Source organism: Patagioenas fasciata, chromosome 1 (genome assembly GCF_037038585.1).
Source record: "Patagioenas fasciata isolate bPatFas1 chromosome 1, bPatFas1.hap1, whole genome shotgun sequence".
Taxonomy (NCBI): Eukaryota; Metazoa; Chordata; class Aves; order Columbiformes; family Columbidae; genus Patagioenas; species Patagioenas fasciata.
This window is the reverse complement of record NC_092520.1, coordinates 32,685,886-32,703,963: the sequence shown is the minus strand read 5'-3', so window position 1 is coordinate 32,703,963 and position 18,078 is coordinate 32,685,886. Positions and strand designations below refer to the sequence as shown.

The following is an 18,078-nucleotide window of genomic DNA, read 5'->3' as shown; positions in this document are numbered from 1 at the left end:
TATAGTAATCTGTAGGTTGTTTGATATTTGTCATTATACTTCAGAAGCTGATATCAACAGAAGTGGAGTGAAAATACCATCTCAGTTTGGAATCCTGTACTGATGTTAATTCTCTCTCCATGTTTGGGCACATCATGAAGTCTCTGTTTCTGGGTTTTTTTACTGGATAAAGTAGAGATATATATCTGAAAAGCTTATTGTGCTGAGGACAAAATGCTTAGTTTATGTTCATAAAAGAACATTTGAGTGCTCAAAAGAAAATTTTCCAGATGAAAAGAACTGAGTCATTGAACAGTGTTTTATTAAATACAAGAGGTTTTTTTATGTCTTAATGTTCGGCACTGAGAATTATACAGCATTACAGATGAACGTCTTTAAAACATGTTTTGTATCTGATAGATTGAATATGAGAAGAAGAAGAAAGAAGATGGAAAACGGGCTCGAGCTGATAAACAACAAGTGTTGGACATGCTTTTTTCAGCGTTTGAGAAACATCAGTATTACAACATTAAAGACCTGGTGGACATAACAAAACAGCCGGTGGTATGTACTAGTAGTCTTGCAATATAACCATGTTCAGTAGTTACTATTGTGTATATTTTCCATACTCAGAAAACAGTTTAATATATACCATATACCTTTGAAACAGCTCTCTAAATGTCTTTTACAACAAACAGAAATTATAAAGTTTTAAACTCGCTATCGTAGCACTGTGTAGGATACTAAGCATTGCAGAGCATATGCTTTTTCTTGACAGAGGTGGTTTAAGTAACCTAAACAGTCTCTTTCTTATTTAGGTTCTCTTTAATACTAGAAGCCAAGTTGTATAATGCTCTGATGTCTCCCATGCTACACTCCTGTCCTCACTGAAGTGATGGCTTAGTTCTGTTGTTGTTGGCAGTATAGAGCTGGTGTGAGTGGTCAGCCCTTCCTTCAGCTTCTGAACTTTATCTTGGCACAGCAGTGAGGGTTACTCTTTTTCTGGGGGTCTAGAAAATTGTGTTTCATTATATTAGTATTAAATGTATGCATTATCCATGTTAGGAGCTCAGGCATCGTGTCAACACCCCTAAAATCACTTAATTTCCTTTACATTTATAATAATTTTTAGACTATAGTTTAGCAGTTTGATAGGTGGTTTGTTGTTTTTATTTTTTTAAACACTGTTTTGATATACAAGCAAGAAAAACATGAAGATAGTGTGCTCAAATGACAATCGTGTTATACTGCAGTGTCTGCCAGCCCCTTCAACTATGAACCCAAACTTTCCAGTTCCTTCCCTTCTTCCCCTGTTCAAGCTTTCCTTGAGCAGACCAGGCAGGGGCAGGCGCAGACAGTGATACATTAAATATCTTTGATGATTTGATGCTTGTCACTGCTGACTTTGATATATATCCTCAACCTAGCTGCAGTTTTCAGAAGACTTAAAAGGGACTTAATTATGGTTGAATATAAATGTAGCAACAATTTCAAAAGTTGTTTGAGCTGAGACAGAAGAAAGAATAGTGACATCTGGATTAAAAAAATTGAAAAATTAAAATATTATTCCTCTGTAAAAGAGAGGGAAAAGTGGAGATGCTTACCAGTTTTACTCACTTTGTATGTTTAGAATTAAGTGGATCTGTATCAGAATTTGTATAAATGAGGTGCATAATCTGTTCAGTTAAGAAGCTGCACAAAGATACTACTCAATTCAAATACATGTAGGTTCATGGTATTCTAGTACCTCAGAAGAAACAAGTTGGATAATGTATTCATGTCTTCTATTCCATTCATTTATGTAATGAGTCAACTCCTTATCTGTGTGGCAGAGATGTGTGGAGGAAGGAATAGGAGGAAGATATGGAGGGACTGGCAAGAAAATCTGAAGGATTTTTTTCGTTTTTTTAAGAGATAGGTGTGACAGCCACTATCTTGATCACTTTGAATGTAAGTAGATGCAGATTTAGCCCATCTAACACGACTTCAGCTAGAAATAGTCACCCGCAACTCCCACTTAAGCCATGGGAGAACAAAAGTGTTCTTCCTTCTCTGATGTGATTTGCCTCTTGAATGTACCGGCTTCTCTGCATCAGCTCAAAGGAGCCTGGAAAACTGTGCTTCTGACATGAATTTCTTCATTAAGCACCAAAAGTTGTGCAAGATTACTCCAATTTTTGTCTTTGGATTAGATGTACATCTTTGTAGCCCATTGCTGTACTCCCTCCAGTAATTCCTTGTCCTTCTTAAACTATGCTCCTGAATATATTCTGCTCATGGCACAGTGGATCTGTCCTGTGTACTTTCATCTCAGCAAATCTAGCCCTTTTGTTTAACTACTGTAGTAACGCAGATACATTAAAAGGAAATTGTAAATTAATTTTACCCATCATCATGTGTTATTTGGGCTGTATCATTGCACCTGTGTTTCTTATTTGAGTCTTTATTGGGCTTCTGAGATCAGTCAAACTGTTAAACTCTCTTCTCTCGAGCGGGGTGTGCGGTCTCAGTTCTGAGCTGTGTGCGAAAGCGAGAGGTTTTGTGTTCATTCCCACCTGGGGTTTTACCATCAGTGTCAGTTGCCATTCAGCTTCCTTTGCACCCAAATATGCTGAGAAAATAACTGACCAAAATCCTCTACCTTCCTTCGTTCACTAGGTAGCCAGTATGGTGATAAATTCAAAACTATCTTTCAGCATGTCATCTACCCATCATCCAAAGCTATCGTCATTTCCCATCTGGGTTCCTGTTGAAAACTTCTGTAGGGAGTTGCCAACAGCATCCATTTCCATTTAAAAATACCATCTCTTGGTTCCATTCTGTGCGAGCATCCCTGTTGCTGTGGACTTCAACCTCTGGTATGCAACTTCGGGTTTTTTTCCTGCAAATAAAGTATCTATTCCTAATGCCCACTGTGACTTTATTGTTCACAGAGCAGCTATACCTGACAAAAAAATGTAAAATGCCAACAGGTGAATAGGCATGCTTTCCCTGTACTGTATAGAGGTTGGCTGCTAATTAATCTCTGCTGAGTGTTCTACTGCTTTATTTTCTGTCATAGTGTCTAAGATTGTCTGGGTATGTAATTTCTCCTCTGAGTTTCTAAATGTTGAGGTTATTTTCAGTCATGAGGGAAAAAATGCTGCTGCTGTCTCCTCAGCTTCTGTTAAAATGAAGTTCTACGTGCTTACATCACTGGCTAATGATATTTAAAATACATTTGTCTAAGGGAATCAACATCTTTGGTAGTGAAGCAACAAATAAATTAGGGCATTTTTCTTACACAGTGTTAAATGTAAATAGTAAATTATTAAATCCTTGCAGCAGAATATGTTGCATGTTACACAGGAGGTTGCTGCCATCTTTATTTTGCAGTCATGAAATCACAAAGCAAGTCTTTTCTGAATGCAAACCACTGTTGTATTAGGGAAACTTGGTTTTATTTGTTTTCCTTTTTAATGAAAAATAACAATTTGCCATAGTAGGCAGACCTGCTACCACCTACCCAAGTGTAAATACCAAGTGCTCCCTGGAAATATTGCAGTAATTCTAGATTTGGACTTAATGGCTGAGAATATAATATGCTTTTTATGTGAGTGACCAATGAAGAATGGAGCCAGTATGGAACGAGTGGTCTAATATGAACTGTATTTTTTTCAAAATAAAGTAGATTATTTGCAGTTTATTATTTTATTTCAGCTTTAAGTAATGGTTATCCTAAATATGGTGGGGGTTTTTTCCCCCTCAAAGTTTCAGAAGGGTTGTCAGAGCTTGGAAGTTAAGTTTTTAATCCTGTAATTCTATAATAACATATCGCTTTTTGTGCAAAAAAACCATGAGGGAAGGTGAAACAGAGCAGAGGTTGCCTTAAATGCACAGAATCACAGAATGTCAGGGACTGGGAGGGACCTCAAAAGATCATCCTGTCCAATCCAGAGCAGGAGCAACACACAGATTACCTACAGATTAGCTTCTGTGTTAGAATTACATGTATCTAAACATATTCAGTCCCTTTCTGAGAAGAAATCGTGGGCTCCTGATTAGCGCTCACCAGGCTCTAAAATTCAGTATTTGGCATCACTGGAGAGAAATGGAGTGAGAGTTTTCTTTTGATCACCCAGGTGGAGGGTCCTGTTTTCTGGAAGGAAAAGTCACCCTGCAGGAAAAATCATAACATCCCCTGCACTCATCAAGCCACTTGTTTTCAAGTATGATACAGTACAGCAGGATTATCCCTGATCTGTAATTATCTACAAGCCCCTACATTTCAGTGTTATCTATCCACGCAGAGTGATTTTTGGGTTGATGCTCTCAGCTACCCTCCCCAAAACCACTTGTGTCTCCACAGCGGAGATGGCACATGGGATATGTTGGAAGACCTCACTTGCTGCAGTTCACGGTCCCAGCTTGAAGTGCCCGTACTTGTGGCAGAGACATTAAGTCACTGTTCAGTTTGGGTTGGTTTTGTTCAATTTTGTTTTGCTGTTGTATCAAAACTCATGGAAGTTCTGCCCAGAGAAAAGCAGAACAGCCGGGGGAACTGGGTCTGAAAACAAGTTGAAATTAAAAGTAGCCTTCATTTAACTGGGTGGGTGGTTTGGAGGCGTAAGCATGTATTGAGAGATGAGAATTGCATCGTGCAAAATGTCACCCAAAGACGCTGCCACCAAACCGCAGCGAGCTGCTGGGAGCCACGGACCATGCGGCTGGAGTGGTTTCGTTCTGCCTGAGCCCTTGGGCATCGTCACCCTCGTGACCCGGCTTACCAGATGCAGACTTGGTCTCTTAGCCCAGGAGCCGCATATAGATGTGCTTCATAGGACGAGGTGCAATTATGTTTTTTCTTCCAGTTCTCATTAATCTGTCTGCATGGTCTGGAGTGGAATTTAACCTTGACTCTGAGTGTGTTTCTTCCACCCACTCTGCCATCTTTTGAAGTGCCTCTTTAGTGACGCTCCTGAAAGCTGCTTTGTGTGCATGCACAGGGACTGCAGACAAAGCAGTGGATACGCAGGTGTACACATCTATACATACTCATATAGAAACCGCTTTTACACCTGCTTCCATCAGCTTTTAAAAAATGCATTGTGCAAAAACAGCGTCACCGTCCAAACCGTTTGCACACTAATTGCTGTAGTAGCAAGTGCCTTTTCTCCTGGACACCTGACTCAAATAATGACAGCATTCCTGCCATAGAGATGTGGAAAGGTGTGTTAGGAGACATGTGTTGATCTCCTGCTGCCACCTGCTGGGGTTTGTGCTGGTAACCTGGGACAGAGGACCCATTCCCACGGTGCGGAATGAACCCCGCGCGCGACTCCTGCTCAAAGGCAAGACCCTAAGAAACTGGCTTGTATACACAGTCTGTGTACTTGTTGCACAGAGTCACCTTTTAAACACCTCTTGTTGCTTCGAGATGGGTTTTTAAGAATTACTTTGCTATGTGAGTCCAAATGAAGTATCATTGTTAGTGTAGGATCTGAATTGTTTTTGCTTTGTAAGTTTTTGGTGTGTACCTGGAGAGAAACAATCCGTTTCTCTGAAAGAGACTTTATTTACTGGCTTGAGAATGTACTTTTTACTTATTTCCTGACTTCTGGCAAAAATGGGAAGAGACCAGGCAAATGGCTTTTCTTTTTTTCCTATGTCACCAACAAATATTTGCTTTTTTTAACAATTTGGATTATGTTGATATTTTCACTTAGGGGAACTGTAGATACAGGAAATACAAGGGTTCCAGTAACTCCAGTTCAATATACACAATCAAAGAGGATTAAATTGCTCAAACTAAAGCCATTATGAATTTAATGTGGGGATTCTTAAACTGTGGTCTGTGGTTGCCATGGCAATCTATTCGAGTCAGTCCCGATTAATATTTAAACAAACAAGCAGGCAAACGGCTCTTTAAAAAATGAAACAAATTACTGGTGTTTATTATAAAGAGTAAAGGAGGATGATATTAGTGAGCTGTTTTGTGTTGAAGGTTATACTACTGATTATCATAGCTTGACTTGTTGGGTTTTTTAAAAATTTATCTTCCTAGCCTTAATATTGCAATATATTAGAAAATTCTCTGGCACCTACTCAGCTCTCCTCTAAAAACGAGGCCATAATAAAATGCTTAAAGCTCTGCGGAACAGCATGAAAACCTCAAGCTTGGTGTGCTCTGAATAGGGCAGGGAGTTTCAAACTAATCCCAACCCAAGGAAGCTGAAAAGCCAAGAGCTTTTAGCTCAGGCAGAGAAAGTCCAGCAGGAGGAAGATGTGTGAGATGGCAACAATGTCCAGACCTGCAGAGCGGCTGTGTCCTACCACCCTGAGGAACTGCCAGGGCAAAAAGAAATGTGCAAGCAATGAGGAACACAAGGAAGAAATTTTTTACAGAGGGGAGTGAAACGCTGGCCCAGGTTGCCCAGAGAGGTGGTAGAGGCCCCATCCCTGGAGACATTCCAGGCCAGGCTGGACGAGGCTCTGAGCAACCTGATCTAGTTGAAGATGTCCCTGCTCATTGGAGGGGAGTTGGACTAGATGACCTTTGAAGGTCCCTTCCAACCCAAACTATTCTATGATTCTATGATAAGCCTGCCCGTACCACCACTCCTCCAGAGTTGTGTGAGAAATGTAGGAATGTACGAACTTTCAGACCAGCTGCATGTCTGACACTTGTGGTACCTCAGCCATGTCTCTGCCTTTGGATTTTGCAAGCACCTCCTCTTGAGAACGGAGCTGAGGAGCATCTCTGTGAGCTCACCTGTTTGTGGGTGCTGCTGCTGCAGGTCTGCTGTAACCTCAGCAGTGCTTCTTGGAGGCATTGGGAGCTTCATTTCAGCATGGAGCACCCATCTAGCTGGAACCTGCCTCTCTGCACCCCAGCAGGGCTGCACAGGGACTGCCTGGGAGAGAATGTCAGGAAGATGTGCCAGGGGAGGTTTAGGTTGGACATTAGGAAAAGGTTCTTCACCCAGAGGGTGGTGGAGCACTGGAACAGGCTCCCCAGGGAGGTGTCACGGCCCCAAGCCTGACAGTGTTCAAGAAGAGACTGGACAACGCCCTCAGACACATGGTGTGAACTGTGGGGTTGTCCTGTGCAGGGACAGGAGTTGGACTCAGTGATCCTTTTGGGTCCCTTCCAACTCAGGACATTCTATGATTCTGTAATCCCTGGGGCTTGCACTGGGCATCACACCCAGGCTGCTCTAATCCCTCTTGGTGCCTGGGGTCAGAGTCTATATCAGAGAGTTGTTATCACACAAGTGAGTGCCGATCAGCCAACGTCACTGTCCAGTGAGTTGTTTTTATGAACCAAGTGGATGTGATTGAGCAGATCGTGTGACGTCGTGTGGAAATCACCTGCCTGTATAATTTGAATTTTTGTTTCCTTTCAGATATACTTGAAAGAAATTTTAAGAGAAATAGGCATCTACAATGTGAAGGGGACTCACAAAAACACATGGGAGCTGAAGCCAGAATACAGACACTACCAAGGAGAAGAAAAGAGTGATTAACAAAAGTCTTTACGAAGAGAGAATTAGAGTGACTGCACTGAGGGGACCGTGGTGGGTTTACAGACCGGACCGAGCATAGCGCAATTCTGCAAGATTAAAGCTAAATTAAAGGAGCTGATACTTTGTAACTTTCTGTGGCTTCATTTTTTTTTTCCAATTAATATTTCTTGTACATTTCTATAAGTGTTTTGTCTTTTGACAGGAAAAATATTTATAGAATAAACTTTTATTAGATTTATCTTTATTAGAATTCTGTCGAGTTCTGATCTTGCTTTTTCTCGATGACTTTGAAGGAAAACTTGTCCTAGAGAAACCTGTAACTTTGGGGTTTCACATTCCAGTAGAACCGGGTTAATTTCTCCACTCCTGCTGGGATCTGCGAGGGTTTTGCCTGGAGGGCTGAAAAGATGCACAACCCTTTGTGCAGTGGTTGGGTGGAACAGACACGATGCTCCCTTTAGGATCAGGTTTTAGGAGAAACAGCCACAACCGCGGTGCTATCACAGTCCTTGGGCTCCATGGGAACAAATCATCACAGTTAAAAAGCCCTAAATCCAAGGCAGTTTGACACACAGGTCAGTGGAAAGATGACAGTCCCCTCCAGGTGGTTACTGAGAAAAAAAATGAAATGTCTGGCTAATAGGTACATCAAGGAATAGATTTATCTTTTGCTTGTTCTGTTTGGGGTTTTTTTTAATGATGTTACCTATGTTTTCTGTTTAAGCGTACCAATAAAAACATCATTTTAATTTTTACCATGCAACGTTCTACATTATTGACTGAACACGTGTTGTTATTTAGATAGCATAGGTATCAAAGTTTTTTTTCAAACTGTGTTTTTATTGCTGTCTTTGCTACTGGGTATCCTTGTGTTTGGAGGTGATTGCTTAATGTATCTGTGTCTCTGTTCCCCTATTTTTGAAATGCATATTGCAATGGTTGTCTCTTCAGTATCCTTTTTTGTGGGGAGCATGAAGGGAGATGGAACAGGACTATTTAAATATATTCTCAAAGTTTTTATGTTAAAAAACAGCAAAGAAAACAGACTGGGGAAAAAACTCTTTAGTATACCTGTAAATGAACCAGAAGGTGAGATTTTATAGCACAACTTTCACATTCTCTCAGGCCCTTCAGATGTGTGCATCACTTCTGCACATAGTAATAAAATAATGTGTCTCTGTGAAAAGCAAACATTCCACTTGGAAGCAAGGAGAGTTTTGGATGGGGGTCAGATGCCTTCGAAAGTTTGTAAAACAACTCTGACGCCCTATGTGTAAGTCACACATATTAATTTTGCTCAATTAATTTTTTCCTGTAATGGTTTGTGAAAGTATCTCTCTACAGATGTGCTTCCTGCTGGTGCTCAGCTTTCCGTGCCATGAAGCGTCCAGTTCCTAGATGGACTGCTGAGACTTTTAAAAACAGACCACGTTCCAGGGATGTGTGTGTGCTTTCATAAATATCGCCGTTCACTCCCGTTTTCTCAGGCTCTGCGAGCAACACGCAGCTTGCTGACAGCCACCGGAGATATCCGAGGATGCTGAGAGGAACCCAGGATGTCAGCCTTCGTGTCTTGCCCTGGAACATGATGTGCTCCCCAGCAATAGCCAGAGCCTGCACACACTGCCGCCCTCGTGCTGTTTGAGTCCTCCAGAGACTTGGCATTTGCAAGCGTGTAGGATGAGAACTCCAGTTTTTGCATGAGCTGGGCTCCTTTGCTGCATTCGCATCCTGTTTGAGCAGCTAAGGTACCTGGAAAGCCTAGGTCAGCTTCTCCCTCGTGTTGCTCCTCACGTGGTCTTCTAAAACCATGCAGGAGAATGCCGTGCATTTAGGAATGTTGTATTCAGTGCCATGAGTAAAAATGACCGTGCCATTTCAGAGGGATGATGTTACCTTCAGTGGGAGCCCCAGCAGGATTAGCTTAGCAGGAAGGTATTTTGGATCTGCTTGTATTTTCGGTTTTGTGTCAGTATACTGCTTCACAATGTGTCTTCAGTTGAGAGGAACCTAATCAGCCAGCATCAAATGCCAGAAGATCTAAGTAAAGTAGGTATTTTATTGATCTGCAGAGTGTCTTTGGACAGGGTAAATAGGTTCTACTTAGGAGTGAAGGAAAGCGCACCAAGCACACTATTTTTTTATGGGTTTTGTTTTTACAAAAAAACTGATCTTTATGGGGATCACTAAAAACATGGAGAATGCCATAAATAAACAAGCAGTGGAGTTTTCAATCAACAAGCAACAAAAAGGTTGAGCAAGGCCAAGGTGCCCTGGTTCACTTGCAGCCCTTGAAGCAGCGCCAGTTTTCAAGGTACAATAGGGAACGGGACAGTGAAGAAACTCCATTTCAAAAAAAGAGCTAGGAAACACTACGCCAGGATCAAACAAGAAAATATATCCAGTGGACAGTCCAGGACCCAGACAGCTTGTTAATCATTTTACCTGCTTCCTGCATGATTTTGAAGGCTTTCTGGCTTGTTAGGGTGCAACTGGAATTTTAACCCCAAGATCAGCCACAAAATGCAGGCAGCCTGAGACAAGAACAATGAGCCCACAGAGGTGATGACCAAGAGGATGAGAGATGCTCACCTGTGCCAGCACCAGGACCTGTGCCAGGTATTCAGGGGCTCTGCTGGCTCCTGCCTGGTGGCAGCACATGGGAAAGATGAAGGTGGAGTTGTTAGGTGCTGCTGGCAGGTCATCATCCAGCCTGCAGCCAAGCTACGGGGTCATGCAGCACACCCCACCCTAGAGGCAGAAGCATCTGGGGTAGACATGCTGCTACAGGCCCCACGTTCTCCCTTGTGCAGTAACTCAAGGCACTGTGGGACCAGTCTAACATCACGTGAGGCTGTGATAATGATTCAGTATTTGAGGCGTTGTCATTTGGATCCAGCACATAACAACCAGCAAAAAATCCCCAGCTCTGCTTCACTTGTTCATAGAACATAGAATGTCCTGAGTTAGAAGGGACCCACAAGGATCATTGAGTCCAACTCCTGTCCCTGCACAGGACATCCCCAAAATTCCCACCATGTACCTGAGGGCGTTGTCAAATCGTTTCTTAAACGCTGTCAGGCTTGGGGCTGTGACACCTCCCTGGGGAGCCTGTTCCAGTGCTCCACCACCCTCTGGGGGAAGAACCTTTTTCTAACGTCCAACCTAAACCTCCCCTGGCACATCTTCCTGACATTCTCTCCCTCAGCATATGCTGGAGAGGACCTTACAGAAGAGCAATTAGCAGGATTGCCATCTGTCGCAGGAGAGGAGGAGGCTTGTAGGTGTTCAAGTCTGATTCCCCAGCTCCCACATTTGGATTAATTTAAACTCTGAACTCTCAGCAGTGCTGAACACCAACTCCCCACTGGTCTTCCCATGTGCTGCTGCCTCTGCTCACTGCTGAACTCTGCTCATGCAGATGTTGCATATTAGTGGCTGAAACATTGGTCCACGAGCAGGTCCCACAGGCACAAGCAGAAGTATCGATGTGCTAAATGCCATTAAATGAAGTTAAAAGACTGTCTAGCATTACTCCTTCTGAATGACCAGTTGAGACATGAGAATTGTCATAATAAGCCCATATGGTACCAGCATGGACCTGAGCTGATGTGAGGCTGATGCAGCTGCCCCCATAGAGAAATCCCCATTCCAGTGGGCTGGAAACAGTTTGGTTTGGAAGAGACCCTCAGGATCGAGTCCAACCATAACCTAGCCTAACTCTAGCACTAAACCACATCCCTAAGAACCTCTTCTAAACACCTCCAGGGATGGTGACTCAACCACTTCCCTGGGCAGCCTGTTCAGAAGCCTGACAACCATTTCCGTGAAGAATTTTTTCCTAACATCCAATCTAAACCTCCCCTGGTGCAACTTGAGGCCATTTCCTCTGGTCCTATCACTTGTTACTTAGGAGAAGGGACCAACAACCTCCTTTCAGGTAGTTGTAGATAGCAATCCGGTCTCCCCTCAGCCTCCTTTTCTCCAGGCTGAGCAGCCCCAGTTCCCTCAGATAAGAAGCAGGTGAGAAGGTGCATGCCCAGCACCTGCCACTGCTGCCTGGGGAAGGGCCATGGATTTGAACCTGGCATGGGACAAGCTGGTCCCACTGCTGCCCTGCTCCCATCTGCACCAGCTCACAGCTCCACCCATCCTCCACCACCCTGGCTGCAGCCAGTCCAGAGGCTGCTGGTGGAACAGACAGGGCAGCGTGAGGAACAGGAGCAGGAAGCACAAAGTGTGCATGTGAGCTGCAGGCTGGCAGAACATGATGTGGCTATGAGACCCCTGCTGCTGACACCATGTCTTCAACACGGAGCGCAGGGTGGGATTGGAGCTCACTAGCTGCTGCAGTCCCAGTAGATGCTCCCCAAACCATCCGTGCTTTCAGGCAGCTACGCATTGTCTCCACCAGCTGCTTGGAGTTGGCTCTAGCTGAATGTACCTCCTGCACGTCTCAGCTGTGCCCACCCACTTTCACATATCCCCATAGTGAGGATGGCATTTTCATTAGTCACTGCATTTATTCACTCCTAACAAATCATTTTTCTCACTAACACCGTATCAGGTCTGAGCCATTCCTCCAGGCTCACCTAGAAGATAGCTCTGCTGCTTCAGCTCTTCAAAGAGCTGCAGCTGGGTACAACCTGTCCTGTTTGTCATACTGGTAGCAGGATTGGAAAGCTCCTTCTTGGCTCTCCTAAGTGAGACCATGTGTAGCTACCAGGCTGCAGGGTCAGCCTTCCTCATGGAGTGCTTAATTATTTGCACAAGGATGACAAACAGGAAAGATCAAAAAAAGGCCCTTTCCAGCAGAGCTCAGCAGCCTGTGCTGCAGTAGGTGTCTTAAAGTTCACACCTCTGTTCTGGCTTAAGAGGGTCATACTCTTCCACCTTCAGTCCTCATAAAACACACACACACAAAATTTGAGTTAATTTTGGAATAAGGAATTGATAAATACCTTCAGCTGGGAAACATGAGGCACCTGTAAGCCAAAGGGATCAGCAAACACAGGTGCCATTGAGCATGGCTTTCACAAACCACACCAAGGGCTTGTGTAATGAGTGAGATTCAAGCACCAGCAGCTGAACTTAGAGTGACCCGGCTCTCCCACCCACTCAGCAAACCTCAACACAAGGAGCTGCATGGTGCTGGTCTCAGCAGCACCTCAGCCAAAAGGCATTCCTTGGAGAAGCACAGCCGTCTGAGAGGGGCTTTCTGCTCCTGATGGCCTTGTACAGGGGTTTGGGCTTTTGTAGCCAGTATGTCTGCAACTACAGGCAAATAAGGGAAAAGCTGCAGTAGTTGGATTTCAGTCTTGAAAGGAAGAGAACCACTTTTCCTGCTCTGTTCCATTAGCTAGCTTTACCTCTGGAGCTCACTCTTGAGAGTGGGATTTCCACAGAGACCTGAGCATCTCCAGGAGGCAGGGAAGGCTTTTGGCAGCTGTAAGATCAGTAAGTATTGAGCACAAGAGGAACAGGCCACAAAGGCCTGATAAAAAGCAATGATTATGGAAAAATCCTTCCTCAGCAATCTGGGCCCACACCTGCATTCATCCAGCTGTCCCACTGGTCTGTACTGGGAGGGCTAATAGCACTAGGGGAGCAAAATGAGACCCACCTGCTCTGTGTTTCACACCTCTAATTTAAGTTAGGATGGTGATGTGTGTGTGTGTGTGTGTGTGTGTTGGTTTTGTTTTTGTTTTGGGTTTGGTTTTTGTTTGTTTTTTAACTTCTAAAGCCTCACATAAAAGCCAGTGAGGATTCCTGAAGAGCCTCACTCCACCACCCAGCCAAGCCCAGCCTTGGGAAGAGACTGTTTATACTCCAGTGACTGGAAAGGCTGCAAGCACCAAGTGCTGCATCTCTCTCACCCACAGACATGAGATTTTCCTCCTGCATGTCCTTCCCAAAGCTGCCTGGCCTGCAGTAAGCATGGCAGCAATGAACATAAACCCCTTCTACTTGTGGGCAGTTGCCATCTTGCTCATTTGGATTAAAAATCAGGTGAGTTTATGTGGGTCAAAGTACTCTTAACCCCACCAACCCCCTTAAGCACATTTTTGTGGGCACCATGCCCAAGCACCATCAGCTGCAGGCACCACACACCTGCAGAGAACTCATCCCTCCCTACCTCAACCAGAGGGTCCAAGGGTGCTGGCACAGGTGCAGAAACAGCTGTAGGTAGAGGAGATGGAGCTCAGCCCTTAAACCAGACTATTCCAGTAGCAGCAGTGGGGCTTCATTGCTGAGCATCCACAGTGAACAGGGAGGGAGCAACCAGCTTTACATGGCCTTTCCTCAACTACTCTATCCCAAAGAATTTAGGAAGCTAATCCTTAAAGCCCTTCTGGGCATCTAATTTTTCGGACATGCCCTATAAAAATCAAACAGCTGCAATGCTTTGGCAGGGCTGCCAGCATGCTCATACAATGGGAGGAAAGGCAGCTGCTCTCTGAAATGCCAGCAGTGCTCCCACCTGCTGCTGCTGGTCACAGATAGGGAGGTGAATTCCAGTTGTCAGCCCATAGGGCAACAGGACTACAGAAAAATGATTGCTTTGCATTTTTGTCACCATGCTCAGCCACCGCCTCATTGGTGAGGTTGGTATCACACACCAAAATAGTCTAAATAGGCATTGTAGGGTGTTATGCTTCTTTTTGCCAGAAGTAGATGAATGCAACTCTAATGGCTCAAAACACCCAGCAGCTACACACATCAACATCCTACCACACTCCTGCAGAACACACTTCCAAGGTCACCAGCATTTGCTGACACCTGAAAAAAAGCTTCCCCCAGGCCCCCAGCCCTGACCAGAGCCACTTCACTGTGATCTTCACACAACAGCTTCCAGCTGCAGCTTCAGCCAAAAGGCAGCCAAGGTGCAGGGACCACAAATCAGCACAGCTGTGCTCCAGGCAATACATTTGGAGCTGTTTATGGCAAATACCTCCAGGCTTGGTGAGGTCTTTTTTTCTCCTATTCACCTCCAAGTTAGATGAACACAGTGTTAATGGCTGCTCTCCTGCTCTGGGCTGGTGATGACACAGATTTCTTTGCTGGCTGGTGCAGAGTGAAACATCCCAGTTTACAACAGCAGCTGCATCCCATGGAAGCATCTGCAGAGCTGAAGTGCAGCTGTAGGTCTACAGGAGCAGAGGGAGGCACCTCGCCTGCTCCAAGGCAGCAGCACTGTGTGAAAAAGCAGAGGTATCTTGATGCAGATACTATTGTTGAATAAAAACATCCTCCCTAGATGGCTGTGGCTGAAAACACCACCAGGACTGCAGCTGGCTGGCCTGAGCCAGCTCAACAGTCAGAGACTTGCTAAGGGAAGGAAGCAAGTTGCAGCTTTTTAAAATTGTTTTCTACATCTTAAAAAATAATGAAATTTTATTCCTCTGACAAGCATGTCATAAGCTTACAAAAAGTCCCTCCTGGCACCGAGCTAAACCACATAAAAACCAAAAAAAAAAAAAAAAAAAACAAAAAACCAAAACACACAAACCACACAAACCACAAACAAACCAAACCAAATTCTCTTCCCTACATCCATTTAAAGTTTTCCCTTTGCAGCTTCTCCCTCCTTATGCCAAAGCTGAGGGCTGTACAAGGCTCCAGGACCATCACCCACCCTCTGCCCACACTGAGTGGACAAAGCCAAGGGATGGAGTAGGGCTGGCTCTCCTGGGTACCTAAATGGGGGCAAAAATGGTATCCAGCTCCCATGGCCCCACCAGCACCTCTGCCAGCACACCAGATGTTCCCTCTGCTGAGTGAACATCCCTGAGCCTGCACCCCTTCTCAAAGTAGGCAGCAAGGAGCAACAAGCTGCTGCAGCAGCATTCAGATGTTAACATGGTCACTGCCCTGCGGGAGGTGGGATTTTTGCCAGCGCTTGGCTGAACCCCTGCACACAGGCCACGAGCTGGAGATGCTGTGGGGGTGCTGGGGCAGCAAAACTGCCAGACAAAGAATGAGCATTGAGAGGGAGTGGTGGGGTGGGACACTGAAAGGCCAAGGGGACCATGGGACACGTGCCCAGCACAGTAGCTGCATCCTCCAGCCCCAAGACATCACTCCCTTAACCATAAAAGTAGGAAACTAGGAAGGAAGGGGTTTTTTCTCCTCTTTCTGAGAAATCAGCCATCCTTCTCCTGCCAGCAGCCGGCTCAGCTCATGGAGGGTGCAGTAGCAGCCTCCTGAGGCCAGGACAGAAAAAAAGGTTTCTACCCAGCCACTTAGAGGTTCCACAAAAAAAGCTATTTGGATCCTTCCCAGCTCCACAGCCCCTTCAGCCACAAAAAATTTATTCCCAGAAACATGAGATACAAGCCTGATAAGCACATGTTTTAAAACAAAGGGTGTATGTTTTAAAGCTGTCCTTCAGTTAGGGCTGTGATTATGCAGCCCCAGGGTAACTTATTATGATGGGGGCCTTTGTCAATTTATTAACTGCAGAGCTGTAGCATTACAGCAGCATGAAGCTTTGCCTTCTCAAATCACTTCAGCTTCTCAGTCCCAGAAAACAGCTGCTTGAAATGCACAGGGGGCAGAAGAGGAACTGGGTTACACGGAAATACGCTGACTTCATTTCCAGCTCAGAGTTGCATCACAAACTGTTGACAAGCCCATTTACCACCCAGGGTTCTCCCACTTCACAACTCCCAGCACAAGGAGGTGGATCCCGGCTTCCCCTTGCCCTGCCTCCTCTGCAGACAGCTACGCCAGCAGCATGGCTGTGACTACTCCCTGTCACCCCCATGGTCCTTCCCTGGTGGTTTAACCTCTCCACCCTGATGCCTGGCAGGCTGGACACCGCAGAGAGACAAGACTCACCCTTTTCCCTGAGAAGCTGCAGGCAATGCCTTTCTGGGAAGCACAGTGCAGCCAGCAGCAAAACCACTTCTCTTGCAGCTCGCTGGATAGACAAATAGAACAAAATCCTGCATCTCAGGAGCTGCTGAACTGATACTTTCCTACAACAGGCTGAAGGGAGATTTCCCATCAGAGGCTCTGCCACACAGAAAACCATACAAGATTCATAGAAGCATGCCTGCACCAATTAAATATCCCAATTAGCCTGGAGTACAGACAGGAAGGCACACACATTTGCCCTAAGCCATTCAACGCAACAGCAAGACTATGCTCACCATGCTTTTAAGCACCTGCTTTTCAAAGTAGTACCTCATCATCTGTACCCAGCTGCCACACAGCAATCTGCTCCAGGCCTGTGCCCAGGGTTCCAGCCCCAGCATAATTAGCCAGGTGAGGGAACAGCTCCACTCAGTTTTAAACACTTTGACTCACTGGAAGCAGGAGCAGGAGGCATTAGGGGCTACAGAGCCACATAAGCACTGTCCTGTCCACACTAGACTTATTCCCCCAAGAAGCACAAGTCTCAAACTAAGTGCCTATTTGCCCCTTCCTTTAAGGCTACTAGTTTTTAACAAAGATGCCACAGGAAGGGTGAGAGAACATCCCCACCTGGCCCCAATAAACAAATCCTCTGCAAAGAAAGCAAGAGCTGCCTCATACTGATTTTGTTGAGACTTTGAACCTGCCTCCTCAACTTCTTGCACCCTTGGGTGAAGGCAGAGAAGCAATAATTTACATTGCTCAGGTTACATCAAAATTGAACCTCAGCCAGAATTACAGCTGGCCTGGGACCCTTTCTTGGGAAAGCTACAAAAAAGAAGTAAATGAAATTCCCACAAAACTAAAACTGTGTGTGTTTAAACCAGACAAGTACCTGCAAGATAACTAGAGCATACTCTACTCCCACCTCCACAGGCAGTATCTCACTCCTCCCAAGCCCACTGCTGCTCCTATCTTACCCCTGCAGAAACCTGCCTTCTCCTCAGCCTGCCGGCACCACAGGCCAAACCACAACACAAGGCAAAAATGCCAAGACTCTGCTGAAGTGCGGGCCAGAGGCCTCACTGATCAACAGCTGGTGAGCAGGGAACACCCTCCACTTTCTCAAGCACCTCACCTTCTGTGCCTCTAACAATTAATGATTTGCAGATCAAGGCAACATCGCTGGTCAGGCCCAACCATGGTGTCAGCAGCAACAAAAACCCCCTTCCCCTAGCTGGAGCTCTGTGAAGGTGTTTGTGTTCCTGTATTCAATCCAGACTGCCACAAGGTCAGGCAGGTAGAAAGCGCAAGGAACCTGTTACTGTTGCATCTCAGCAAGAACCAGAGAAGCAATGGCCATTTGCTCCAGGTCTGTCAAACAGATGCATTTCCTAAGGAGGGACACAGCAGCAACAGAAGTTACAAATGCTCAGATAAGTCTCAAGCCCAGAGATACACCTACTTCATAATAAGCCCAGGACAGGGTAGGGTCATTCTGACAGTTCCCACCCCAAGCACAAGGCAAGTACAGAAAAGCACAAACACCCGTAGCTTGACTGAATTCTAGTTAATCTGCCCCTGAATAGCTGTCAGAGCTCATACTACAGCCAGGCTGTGCTGGAAAACCTGGTGCTTATACCCCCACCCCACAATGTTCCCACTACCTGTGTTCAGATTGGAGCTTCAGTCTAACACAAGCGCTCTTCCATCCTCCTACCTTAATCTTGAAGTC

The 18,078-nt window shown here is 45.2% G+C and overlaps 1 protein-coding gene and 1 non-coding gene across 5 annotated transcripts in view; one reads left to right on the top strand and one right to left on the bottom strand.

Annotated features, from left to right (window-relative positions):
* Positions 1 to 8,239, top strand: part of GTF2F2 (general transcription factor IIF subunit 2) — a 95,537-nt gene extending 87,298 nt beyond the window's left edge. For 2 of the 4 annotated variants that reach the window (XM_071805658.1, XM_065854124.2), the window contains 2 exons: positions 400 to 543; positions 7,365 to 8,239. In XM_071805658.1, the coding sequence (XP_071661759.1) occupies positions 400 to 543; positions 7,365 to 7,484 (264 nt within the window). In that variant the 3' untranslated portion in view covers positions 7,485 to 8,239. Of the gene's footprint in view, positions 1 to 399; positions 544 to 2,637; positions 3,634 to 7,364 lie in introns of those variants that run through there. The other 2 variants (XM_071805653.1, XM_071805645.1) reach the window with 2 other exon arrangements.
* Positions 8,240 to 17,598: 9,359 nt separating this feature from the next.
* Positions 17,599 to 17,734, bottom strand: LOC136097404 (small nucleolar RNA SNORA31). Its single transcript, XR_010650793.1, has one exon. It is a non-coding gene; the product is annotated as a small nucleolar RNA SNORA31 (small nucleolar RNA).
* Between the last annotated feature and the right edge of the window lie 344 nt (positions 17,735 to 18,078).